Genomic DNA, 14,190 nt, shown 5'->3' on the forward strand with positions numbered 1-14,190 from the left:
CCAATCCGACTATTTGCAGGGGGAAAATATTTTCGAAACTGTATACTGCAATAACTCCCCTCTGCTTGGATGAAATTTGGTACGTAGTCTGTACGTTAAAATACGTTCGCGTGCTTCAATTTTTAGATTGAGCAATGTGGACATATTTAGTGCAAAATTTGAAAATCTGCTCTAATAGCGGTAATTCCAAACTGGCAGAAAATAATTAAATGACATTCGGTGCTTTGTTTTTTATGCCACTTCCACTCATAAAAAGTTTGTTAACTTACAGCACATTAGTAAAGTGGGTGGATGAGAGTTTTCTTTTAATTATATATATATATATTAATAAGCCGGAAGCTCTGCTCTAGAGACCAAACATGGACCTTTTCCAAGTCATTTAAGCGGATCGGTGGTCTTACACCATGTGATGAACTTTATCTCCAATACGAAGCCGTTCATAAAACCCCTATGCTCACAGTGGGACTTCAGCCTTACAGTCTTTTTGTTGATGAGTAAGTACGCTAACCATATCCTCATATGGTTAGTCAAATGGTTTAAAAGTGATCCCAAGTCGTCATTTTAGAGGCTCTTGTAAACTTCACTCTGATGTTTTAATTTTGGTTTCGATTAAACTATTCTAAACAAAAATTTAGATAAAAGTAAAGACATATATCTGCGCTATAAAGAAGTCCAAAACCGGGTTACACTTCATTAATTGCGCAATAACTTTTGATATACGATACACTTTAACAAAATTACCACTAGATAGAGCGCTATGAAGATCGCAAATAACTGACATCATCATCATCTTTATCGCGGGACGCCTCCAAGGAATCTAAAGACATCGCTAGCAGGCACTTGATTCTACACAGCCACCGCTACACTTCTTAATTCTGCCTATATACAAAGCCGCTACTACCATCTGTTCCACTATGCCATCTACCCCATTAATAGTATTTTCACGTGTACATTATGTGTGCTTTGGTGTGGATGAAATACCAAAGTTTCGGGAGAAAATATGATGATACGCCTCACGAAAGTAATGGAAATGTCGACAATCGAAAATACAATTCTGAAAGATCGAAGCTTGATAACAACTTTCGCTCTTATACTCAAGACTAGTTTGATGAATTCTCCCCCCCCCCTATAATTACACGATCTTTTTTTTTTTTTTTTTTTTAATTGGCAAAACGATAACAATAATTCCTCTTTGGCTTGATGGAATTTCAGGAAATATGGTGCTTAGGATCTTCGTTAAATTTTAATAATGAATGGTGATGTTGTTGTATTTATCATTTCTTTACTTGTTTTCTATAGAAAGCCAGGAACTTTATTTTGATCGACTGTTACACACAAAAAATTCCCGAATAACCAATGATATATATATTAAATGAAGCCTCCGTAGCTCAGTCGGTATAGACGAAGCCCTTTGGTCAGAAAGATTTAAGTTCTGTTCCGGTCTATGACATGAGGAAATTTTATGTGGTCTTTTTCGACTAAGGGTGAGTTAGCTGGTCTCATACGGTGGTAGAGGATTTTTTCACCCGGAAACTCTGGTTTTTCGTCCCACAGAACAGGCAAACCGACTCCGTGAACACACACACACACACACACACGGATTACAGCCATGAATACTACGGCCCAGCCATATGCCTGATTTGTCAGCTATATGCCGGTTCCAAGCCCGAATAAAATAGGGACGGTTGGGGAAAACAATGGTGAGCTACCCTGTAAAAAGAACATCACCAGAGCACTTTGTGGCAAGAAACACTTGCTTGCAAAGTTGCCAAGGGTCGGACACGACTGAATGGTTAAATCATCACAATTTATACAGATTAACAAAAAAATATTATCATCCATAAAAACAGTCAACTAAAGCATAAACAAGGGTTTATTTACAAAATCGGAAAGTAAGATTTCCCATTTGGAACTGAAAAATTACTCACATGTGATGATAAGATATGACATGTGTGACTTGGATGATGAAAGAGCACATTGTCCTTGGCTTTCCTTGAGCAGGAGACTGTTGATTAAGATGCATTCAGACGTATCTTAGGAACACATCACTTTGCGTGTGTTTTCTGTTTTGGGTAGGAATTACCCACATGTAATCACTACTGTCATATCTTCCTTGATTAGTAGTTTACCTTGAATAGCCATCCTTGGAACACAATGTTTGATCTTTATCTGATTCTGCATATACAGTAAGACAAAAAAAAAAAAAAAGACAATACTTCGTTGATTAGGCAATAGTCCCGAATTTTATGTAAATACATATAACAAACCTCTGATGGAGTGTTTGTGGAAACATCTATTCATTCTCTATAACTGCAGTATTTGTGAAGAGCGGGAAAAGTATTTCTGATACACTGTAATATATTATTAATCTCATACAATGGGAATGTCCAACCCCCTTTTAATGGAAGGTTACATTAGCGATTGCGAGCTTACTGCCAATTATTTCAAGGGTTGCAGGCTGACCCCATCATACAATATGCTCACTAGGAATATACTGATGCATTAGGATTGCAAAATCTGAATTCTGTTTAGCATTTATTATTGTTCACATCAGTAGCACACTCAGGATTTAATCTTGGGGGGGGGGGGGGGGGAGTTGAGTAGATGATTTTAGAACACACTACGCATCGCATACGACTGAGCACTGCAATGATTGCTAATTCATAAGTAGTATAGAAATAGAAGACATGATACAACATAAATAAAAAAGAAATGAATTTTAATTAGGAAAAGATTTTCGGAAAATTTTCTAGCGTTTTTTTCCTTTTTCTTTGGGGGGGGTCCATGGCCTCCCCTCTGGGTGCGCCACTGGTTCACATGCTTCATTAGGGATTCAATTAGGCTTGTAGATAGACTATATAGTTTCTTTCGTAACAAGTCAATTGTATTTCTTTAGGTTGTCTGAGGTCTTGTTATCTGATATGCGATTGATTATTCTATTATAAGAATCGAAATAGTATTTTAGCATATTTCCGAAAATGTTAGGGTTAGTGCCATAATTCGTAAAAATAACGAGGCATATAGGATTTATTTTTAATTTAGTTGTTGTTAATAATATGTCTGTGTAGCTTTGTGTGACGTCCATGACGACAGATCATCTGCAGAAGAATACCTTATATGTTTGATTCTAGTCACCAACTAGAGAAACTTTTCTATTTTTTCTTTTTTTTCTTTTTTGTATTTTTGCTCAGTTGTATTCTAATATGGCTTTCGTTTCTTCCCTCCCCACTGGCTGGGGAGGGAAGTTAATGTTACTGCAATAACAAAAAACAGAGACCATACACAAAACGATTTCCAAAATTTTAGCGCTTAAAGTATGTCACCTGCTTCCCCTGGTAAGTAAGAAAAACCATAGAGCATTATATTTATTTTTAATAATAAATATATTTTCTAAGTGCATGTGATGTGTCATCTTGTGGCAAAGCTTCTGGTTTAATAATGCTAGACAGCTGCATAAAATACGGTATAGGTTACCAAATAAGTCAAGCATTGGAGCTGCAGCTCGCGTTTTTAAACCTACAAACTCAGCAATATCGAGCTTATAACAGACACTATTTCAGAACATAATATGATTTAAGATTTAGGATTAAGAAATAGCACCATTTGTGTGTTGTACTCACTGATCCCTCCAAAATTATCGGTAGCCATGGACTCAGCTATTATGACGGCTAAAGGTGGAGACCGGCTGTCTATCGATTGCCTAAATTAGGGTTAAAAGAACTCTGCTTGAGTCCTTTGAGTGGAAAAGCTAACATTATTTTTATATTTTCTAACCTATTCCTGTCTAGGCTTGTTATTTAATATGGCATCTTATTTAAGTTAACTCAGGAATAATCCACAGTTATTATAAATAACACCCCCTGGTGGAAAAGACGTGTCAACCGAATATTTTTGCGATTTTATAAATAAAATTGTTGTACGTATAATCGCTTATATATGCATAAAAAGTTATAAACTAAAATATAGAAATGATGCCTTTTTAAAAACAAAATCCTAAGGTCGCCAAAAACGTGAAATCGGTGAGGAAATGAGGGGGGGCATTCTCCCACCAAAATCGCACCTAACCTAAAAAAACAGAGAATGTGTCAATAAAGGAGGGGAAGAGAGAGAGAGAGAGAGAGAGAGAGAGAGGGAGGAAAAAAAAAACAGGTTTTAATTATGCACGAAGAGCCATGAAAGTTACTTCTGCAGTTTTATTCATGAGAACGCTATTTTTATATGTTCGTCACGGTAACCTACTTTTTTTGTCCTTTGCATTCCACCAACATTAACCAAATAAAATGGACAGTGAGAGATCATCTGGCATGTCACGTTTAGAGGGAAAAAAAAAAAAAAGACAATACACTTAGGGACTAAATCCCCTTGGCCTATTTCAACATTCGTGAGATGACCTAGAGAACGGCTACCTTTGTTTCGGTTAGAGGTTTATATTAATCAGCAAAGTGTAACTGTACGCTATTAAACTACTGCAGTCAATGCACTGTGAGTAGAGATGAGTATCAATCATAAGAACTGTTTGGTAATATTTATGAGTTAGTAGTACAGTTGATGAAATATTAATACTGTATTTGATTTTTGTGAAAATGATTTTATTCAAAAATTGCAATAAAATCTTTTGTAACAAAAAAGGATACATTTTAACATCGATCACCAACGCCCATCCCCCCCCCCCTCCTGCCTTTTACTTACAGCATCTGTTAGCTTCCAGTTTCACTTTGATGAATATATTATATAAATTACTCAAACAAACAAAATGCGTCTTTATAAAGAATATTGTTTCTCTATTTCTCTGCATTTTTTCCAACTAAACCCTTCTTTCCTTCACCGGCAAAAATGCTTCCCCATGAAGATGAGCTTCTTGGTCCAGCCCTTAATCTTTTCGTTGGAAAGACTTCGGTTTGAATACGATTTGGAATGCGAGAATTTTTTTTTTATGCTGAAAGTGAGTTATCTGGTTTCATAAGAAGAAAAAAAAATTAATTCAGCAAAAACAGGCAAATTCGCCGAAGAGCACACGCATTTACCTTGCTTTCGGCCATAATTTCAACTCATAAAGAATGTTCAAAAGTAGATTCAAAGTCAATGAGAAATTTTTGCTTTGGATATCGAAGAGAAGTGAATTGAACTGTAACCGTCCTCAACCCCAAAGTGGTATGCGTTTAAAACTGTCAAGCAAAATGTAAAACTTTATAAGAAGTCTTTGAATGTTGGTCAGATAAAAATTCTCAGCATTATTTTGACAATGAGGACAACTAACAATTTTATATTTTTAATTCTTAAAACAGTAGTAACTATTACCAGTCATACTTGGATTCACAGGTTTTCCTGCAGAACCTACTGAATATCTACAAATGCATCCTGCTTTCCATATACCTGATGTTTTCATGCTATATCCATTTTCGGTCGAACTTCAAATTAACATGTTATCACAACGAAATGAGAGAGAGAGATTATTACAAGATTTCGCTCCAGATGAACATTCCATAATTTCGGCATCAATTAACGCAGTTTAGGCCAAGTAGTTTTACTGTATGGTATACATGTATTTTGGAGTGGTTTTTCCTGTGGCAGTTACTTTAAAACATCTTCGGTAAACGCCAAATAAACATTCCTTTGAATTACAGCCTAGCTTTATATTTGTGTCATGAATGTACAAGTGAAAGAGGAATCGGTTTTTCAATGAAACCTGCAATGTTTAAAAGATTTTTGGCATCGCACAACAAGTTTGTTTTAATGACACTCACAGAATGTAATCGACTGTCCTCAAAGCATTTCCTTGTTCCATTAACCTGTACACAAACAGTAAATGCATGTATTTGGAGAGCTGCAGCAGACAGCACAGAGTAGTACATAATAATGCTAACTTAGAGAAAAATTACGAAATGGGTATTAAGGATTCATCTTTATTTATGTATTTATTCTGAAATATTCATAATGCTATATCCAATACAAAAAATTGACAGACTTTTCTCTTTACCTCTAGAATATTGTCTTATATTAGTTTTCTGAATAGAATGAATTGAATTAAACATCGTTTTTTGTTTTTAAAAATTACACTTCATGATTAACAGTTAAATGCCCAACAAATAAAATTAACATACAAAAAAAGTCGATGAAGAATCCTGTTTTGCCTTCTGAGCCATCAGTAATGAAATGCTGTATACAAGTTAATAAGTGTAGCTGGACTTAGCTCTTACTGTCCACACACACAGACAGGTCTCATCATTTCCTCCGGTAACTAATCGGTCCAAAACTTAGACCGAATGTCCTCGCTACTCTTTTTAGAGAATAGAAGTCATTGACGTATTTTTATTTCATAATCAGTATTTCGTTTTTAAATATTGTGTAAAAGTGTGTATATATAATATAGTCATCCCTCGAGCTACGTCTGTTATCCCATAAGTGCTATTATATAATATCATATATATTCCCTATACCTAATTATCATAATTAGTGTCCCATAAGATGATCCCAACTGGGTCAGCATTTATTAATGCTATGACTGAACTGATGAAGTGACAAAAATGTATGTATTATCAGAAATAAGATTGTAGATTTTTATTCGTTTAGTTGTAGGCATTACCTATTTAGATGCTTTTAATACAAAAAATATATTCACTACATTTCAGGAGAACTAGACAATGAAACAATGACCATGATGAATATGCCCCGATGTGGTGTAAAAGATAAGGTTGGTCATGGCGAGTCTGCAAGAAAGAAAAGATTTGCTCTGCAAGGTGAGTTCTGTTTGTACGAGCTCCGTCTGCTTTTTTTTCCCCCTCTCATTATTATAACCATTCTCGATGAAAACTTACGTTTGATAATACGTACGTAATGGCTACAATTGTCAATTTCATTCACAGGAAGCAGATGGCGCATGAGAGACCTCACTTATCGTATTAGCAAGTACCCTGACCGGTTAAAAGATCGCGCAAGAGTAGAGAAAGAAATTTCTAGATCGTTTAGAGTAAGTAGAAAAGAGAATAATTAATCTTATTCAAAGTCCTTTAATATGTTTGACCATTTACCGCATTGTTGTATCAATAAAAATATTTTTTTATTTGATATTATTTCTTCGCACTTCTTTTAAACACTAATGCATCAGAAAATTTTTCTTAGTTTGGGGAAGGTGCTGGAAGCGTCATCTCTTTTTTTGCTATAATTTACGCAGTGCGGGCAGTGTTGTTTTCAAGACACCAGTGTTTATGCAAGCGCCCGCCGTTGGTGCCAGAACTAGTTGAGCAGTAATCTGAGCCCAGCGATATCACAATAAGGTATTCTATCTTCTGAAATATTGACGGGCTCTCAGGTTATTTCAAGGGAGAGATAGTTTCCTACTGCATATACAAATTTGTACTAAAGAAGTTGTAAAATTCCCGTTCATTCTAAACATAATCAGCAAAGCACAGGACCAAAGCTTTGATAAAAATAAATCTGTATAGGTATGACTCGATTTAAGCCGGGGTTACGTTCCTGAGATTTCGGGAGTAAAACGCAGCAGCGTAAATTGAAGCAAAAAAATAATGGGAACATATGTAAAAACAATAGGTTCCTTTCCAAGATTTTTAGTAATCAACACAAAATACTTGAAAAATGATTTATCTTATGAAATTTGCGTAATGAAAATTATATAATATTTAAGAAAAAGAAAGAAAATTTATTGATTTAAAAAGGACAGAATATATGTCTGGGTTTCTTATTTTCTAATAATAAGTTATAGTATGGCAGTAAAACTATGTCAATCTTGTTAATGAACGAAGCTCAATCATTAAGCTTCGTTCCTAGTTGGGGTCGTTGCTACAGATCTCACATCCCTTATCAATAAGAGCAATAGCCTCTTGCATTGATTTCATTGTTAGTGTTGTAACCGGCATTGCAGATGCATCCCATTTACCATGTGGTTGTCACGAACATTTTGTATATCAGCGAATGTACATTTCTGCTTCCCAAGATTTTCTAACTTTGTGACGATTTGCTACACCATCAGGAAATAAACCTCTTGGTCGACGAAGAGTTGTGCTGGAAGATAGATCTCTTCCAGCACAAAATTTATTCATTCTAACCATGATGTCATTTGATTAGGGATTTGCAATTTATACACCCGAAATCCATGTTCTGTTTAGTGAGGGGAGGGATCCTTTCAAAATTGAGTTTCTTTGGAACTGTTGTTAGTAGTGGCGAATAGTTATTAGTTGGATCTTTCCTTTGTATAGTAGCCTATATTCGTGGATCGTGTCTTTGAACAATTTACAAAAAAAAAAGTTTCGCATTGTACTATCAAAACTTACTGGTTTTGATATCGTACATTCGCCAATTATCACTGGCGCTACCATCTAGTAGCAGCACACGAAAAAAAAAAAAAAAATTAAAAAAATAGATTTTGCCGATTTTAGAAAATAACAAACTGAGTATTAAACCACTTAGCATATGTTAATACCACATTCCAGTTTTTTTTTTCCTTCTGATACCCTGTACTTTTTTTGGAACTAAAGCAACAAGATTTCTTCATTATAAATCACTATCTTTATGATTCCCTGAGAATCGGTGAACGGCTGGTGAATCGGGCAGCATTTCTCGAGTATATGTTGGTGGTGAGTAAGGAGGAATGTACAGACTGCATGTAAGGTATACAGATTTTGAGTAACTTCACATAACCACGGGATATTGAATGGTTGCGAAGTTATGACTAAGTTTTCCTTAAACTGCAATGAATTTATCAATGATGAAAAAATAGACATCTGCCTGATAACATGCTTATTCAAATATTAGCGGTTCATGGTCATATAAAGCAGCATCCATTTATCACGCATTCGCCACCTTCAATTAAGCGTCATTTATTTATTGTACCTCAACTCAATATACCCTTTAAAAGTCAATATTGTGTGTGTTTATGGGTTTTGCGATGGCATGCGTCGCTATTATCACCGGATAGCAGCAACATTTTCCGACTGAAAAAACCGAGTCGAAGTGCGTTCATTAGTTAACCTCAGATTTCCTTTTTCCGGAAAAGAAATATTTCGTTGTCTCCTTATGTATCATCTGAGTGCTTTGTAAAAGATGTGGCCAAAGAAGAACATTACCACAGAGGCAAAGCATAGTTTACCACTGGAGTAATGTTTAGCGATTCACATATCTTAGTATTTGCATATACATATGTAGAACGTATGAAGAAAAGTTCTATTCACAAAGGTACAGTGTATTTCTTATTTCAAATCAGGGATCATTTCCACTGGCTGGAATTATGTACTTGGCTCAATGCAGTTTGGATCAGTACATTGTTTTTTTCTGTGATGCTCAGTTTACATGTGTCAAAGAACCGAAATGCGCACACGTTAAACACAATTCACAAATCTTGTGTGCAAAAGCAATTTGTAACATCGTTTCAATGTCAGTGTGTGGTATCACATCCTCTACAAAACTTGGCAATTTATTTTCGAACCTAGCTTGCAAGTGACATTTATCTATGACTTATGTAAGACGAATTGCTATTCTGTTAGATGAAAAAATTTGACCATTCATATTTATTAATGTAAACCCTTTGGATTTATTTATTTCTCATGTGAAGTGTATGAAGAGCAGAGTATTAGACAAAAGTGCGATATCCAACATTGCTTGGTTGCAATGTTGGATATCGCAGTCATATAAAGGAACAGTCGAAATGAATTAAACTTTATAGGCCTGCAATATCCAAAATGAAACCAAGCACTGGTTTTCACTTTTGTCTAATATGCGTCATCCCACGGACTAGCCATGTATTGACCCAGTGGTTGTCATTTTCGAAAACTTATAAACAATTTTAAATTCGTGAATAGTTTATCAGTACGTACGTGTTTCTCGTCATTTATCACCAAAAAGTTCAAGGTCATTTTTTTAAAACATTCAGTCATAGCCCCATAACCTGTCAACAGTGGACTCATGTTCATATGAAGTTTACACTTTGCTAAGAAGTAAATCATAATCCATTTCTTGTTAATCCAAAAGAGATCTGCTTATTATATAATTGTTTTGCTTTTCACCATAAGTATTCACGACTGTCATATTACCCTTTGCAGGGGCATAGCAACTACGGTGCAAGTTTCAAGTGAAGAAAGGATATAAGAAAGTTGACACATAAGATAGTATCGAATTTAAACAGACTGTCAACAATAATTAAATTCTTCAATCAGTGTTGACAGTCGCATAAAAACTGTACTGAAAAATACATTTCAGTATTATAAAAATGTACTCGCTAGACGCTTGACTTTATTTTACTTCATGCATGTATGAGAAATGCACGTGTGGCTACATGGTAAATTTCTTTATCCATTAGATTCATTCATGAGGATGAAATACCTTTAGGAACTGTTCATTTAGTATTTCAGTTACACATGTTGACAAAAGCATTTAGACACTTATTCATGGTGTAAAAAAAAAAAAAAAAAAAAAAAAAAGCATTTTAATTACATTTCTAGTACCATCTTTGGCCTTTATAGCTATCCTTCGGGACATGCTGTCAACCAATTTCTGACACGTCACAACAGGAATATTCTTCCATTCCTTGCACAAAGCTATTCCCCACTGCTGATGACTGCCACTGTGGTATTTAGTGAATTCTGCATTTTAATTCTTCCCAAAGATGTTCCATGGGATTGTGGTCTGGACTCTGAGCCAGCCAGTCCAACACCTGAATGTTTTGTGGAAACCAGTCTCAGACACGCAGTGCAGTGAGGCATGGAGCACCGTCGTGCTGAAACATGCAAGGGTCATTGCTGAAATATTTCCATAGTGTTGGAAGAATGAAGCTATCCAGGTAGCCTTCGAATGTCATGGTTTTTGGGCACATCCACCAATGGACCAAGCTTCATCCAACCGAAACACTTCCATACCATTACCGAGCTTCCACCAAACTTGACAGTGGGAATGATGCGGGCCTGACGGAAGGGTTTCCCAAGTAATCTCAAGACCCAAACATGACCATCAGAGTGAAACATTTGGAAGCGGGATTTGTCGCTCCACAGAAGTCTTTTCCAATCATATATGGTCCAGGAACAGCATGAAAGACATGCAACTCTCTGCAGACAGTTCTAGTGCTGACAGATGTCCCTGCAGCATTTTCCAGATTGATTGCAAGGTCTGCTACTGATAATGTGCAGCATTTTCCAGATTGATTGCAAGGTCTGCTACTGATAATGTGCAGCATTTTCCAGATTGATTGCAAGGTCTGCTACTGATAATATGCAGGATGCTCGAACATTCTGAGATAGATCTCATCGATCCCAGTCAGTGAGCTCCCAGGGCATTTTCCTGTATGGTGGCACCATCAATTTTTCATCTTTGAATGACATAAGCAACAGTGGATTTCGGTGTATTGAGAAGATGGCAATATCACGTGCAGAAAGATGCGACACCCCACTACCATCCCACGTTGAAGCCTTTTCCAATCATCTATGGTCCAGGAACAGCATGAAAGACACCAGTCCAAACGTTGTTTGGCATTGGGGGGGGGGGGGAGTATAGCTTCTTTGCAGCCGCTCTGCTGTAGTAACCTAAGACATGCAACTCTCTGCGGACAGTTCTAGTGCTGACAGATGTCCCTGCAGCATTTTCCAGATTGATTGCAAGGTCTGCTACTGATAATGTGCAGGATGCTCGAACATTCTGAGATAGATCTCATCGATCCCGGTCAGTGAGCTCTCAGGGCATTTTCCTGCTGTGGTGGCACCATCAATTTTTCATCTTCGAATGACATAAGCAACGGTGGATTTCGGTATATTGAGAAGATGGCAATATCATGTGCAGAAAGATGTGACACCCCACTACCATCCCACGTTGGAAGTCTGCCCATTCAGCTGCATATGTTATCTTGACATCGACTACAAAACATGCAACACATCCCACCTTTTATAATCAGACTTGTGCACACTCCCTGAATATTTGCATGTGGTAGGATCTGAAATTTGCATGGCACATAGTGTCCAAATACTTTTGTCAACATACTGTATATCCTCTGCATTTAATGTCAACTATAATTTTTTTATCAGCTACATACTGAAGGATCTCCCTGGAACTTTATTGGCCTCATCAGCTAAGTGCTGCTCATATTGTACTTTTGTAATCCTTACAAATCAAGCAGTCACCTTTCTTGTCTGTTCTTTGTATTCTTCGTGCAACTAATTATTACCATTCATCTCATGCCCCTCTCCACAATGCCTTCTACCTTCAGGTTGCATGTGCAACCTCTTTATTCATCCATTTCACAACTGCCTTATTGAATCTTCTGACCCCTGGAATACATTTTAGATAATGCTTTTGCTAGACAGCTCAATAATAGCACCTAGCACTGACCTCTTTTTTGCCAACTTCTCATTCCATGATACAGCTGCAAACTATCTTCTGAGCATTTCACAATCACCAACCGTGTAATTCTACACATATCCTTTCCTCACAGAAGTTCTCATATACCTGGCCACCACCAGGTAATCACTTGATGGTGGTTACCTGGCTGGATTACTATGAAAAATTCTCTCCTATCTACATTGTTCTGTTATGTATATCTATAATTTTATCTCAGAATTCCTTGCATTATTAAGAAAATGATTCAATAATTTAAAATTTTCATCATAATTTTCATTTAATGCTGATAGCACTATTTCATTCTTTGTAGGTGTGGAGTGAAGTAACACCATTAAACTTCACTGTGAAGAAAGGAGGACGAGTGCATATTGACATACGTTTTGAAGAAGGTGAACATGGAGACGGAGAAGCATTTGATGGACCAGGGAAAACTTTAGCTCATGCTTTTTTCCCACAATATGGTGGTGATGCACATTTTGACGATGAGGAAAAGTGGACTGTTGGAACTTCTCAAGGTAAAAAGCATTTATCAATTTAGGCTGCATACAAAGATGAGTATGCAGTCTAACTTACTCATTAATATAATTCTCCTTGCCAAAGTTGCCTTTGCATTACTTCATATACTTTAGTATAAGCAATGCATTTAATGGTATACATAAAAATGCCAACATGCACATGCTGATCACTTTTATTATATTTTGACAGGAACAAACCTCTTCCAGGTAGCAGCACATGAATTTGGTCATTCTTTAGGATTATCACATTCAGATGTCAAATCTGCAGTCATGGCTCCTATGTACAGACGTTATGAGCCAAACTTTAAGCTTGATGAAGATGATATTAAAGCTATCCAGTCTTTATATGGTAAGAATTTTGAAATTTAGTTCAGAAATATGCATAAACATTTTGGACATTCAACTTATAAATCTGAAACCAAATGTTCAGATATTGTATTAATTCTAGGAATCAGTTCTTTAAGCAAAAACTCTTATAGCTCAATTTCTATCCACAGGTATAGCTGGAGAAGTCCCCACCACCACCAGTGCTACTCCTAAGTTGCCACAGCCAACTCCAGACACATCTGATGCTCCAGACTTGTGTCAAGATGCTGCAATTGATGCAGTCACCCGGACAGAGGATGGCAACACATATGTTTTTAAAGGTTTGTAATTTGTATACATTATATTAGCCTGTATGGTCAATGTAATCATGTTCACTTATTAGTTCTGGATTTGAATCCCTCTCTGGGAGAGTATATTTGTGAAAGTCATATATAGAAAAAAAAATAATTTTTTTAATAAAAAATATTAATTTTATATTTAAAAAAAAAAATTTATTTTGTTAGATAGAAAATAGATCAGTGGCATTTAATAGTTCAGGACCATATGAAAGCAGTTGTGACCACTAGACTTCGAAGGATTGATGGAATAGGTGTAAAGTGAATGAATAATGATATTAGATAGGAATTGCAGAGAAAGATATTGGAGAGGAGATATAAAAGAAGGAAAATAGTCATTAGTTCCAAGGGAATTGTAAAACACAGTTAAGAAAAGGCAAGGTATGATAAGGGAACATGAAAAGTAGGCTGAATAAGTTAAGTACAATCCTGGGAAAGATTTTTTTTTTTTTTTTAGTGATGTGGCTAGTTAAAAGGAAGGTGATGCTGGAAATGGATGACTGGATGATGACAGTAACAGATAATATACTGCATAAGTTAGAGCAGTGGGGAAGATAGGGCACTGAAAGCTGCTAAACTGGATCATATATCTGTAGAAAGATTTTCTGAGTTGATTATAGATTAAATTATTGTAGCTTCATTTATCATAATTTCCTTTGAATTGGATACTGCCAGATGTA

The 14,190-nt window shown here is 36.1% G+C and overlaps 1 protein-coding gene across 1 annotated transcript in view; it reads left to right on the forward strand.

The window, feature by feature from the left end:
- LOC150093360 (stromelysin-2-like) overlaps positions 1–14,190 on the forward strand; it is a 61,930-nt gene that overhangs the window by 8,484 nt on the left and 39,256 nt on the right. The window contains exons 2-6 of the mRNA XM_090413929.1: positions 6,630–6,737; positions 6,864–6,967; positions 12,644–12,848; positions 13,039–13,197; positions 13,346–13,495. Of these exons, the coding sequence (XP_090270055.1) occupies positions 6,630–6,737; positions 6,864–6,967; positions 12,644–12,848; positions 13,039–13,197; positions 13,346–13,495 (726 nt within the window). The remainder of the gene's footprint in view (positions 1–6,629; positions 6,738–6,863; positions 6,968–12,643; positions 12,849–13,038; positions 13,198–13,345; positions 13,496–14,190) is intronic.

Source organism: Typopeltis vanoorti, chromosome 24, assembly GCF_054136105.1.
Source record: "Typopeltis vanoorti isolate ZY-2024b chromosome 24, IOZ_Tvanoo_1.0, whole genome shotgun sequence".
Classification (NCBI taxonomy): Eukaryota; Metazoa; Arthropoda; class Arachnida; order Uropygi; family Thelyphonidae; genus Typopeltis; species Typopeltis vanoorti.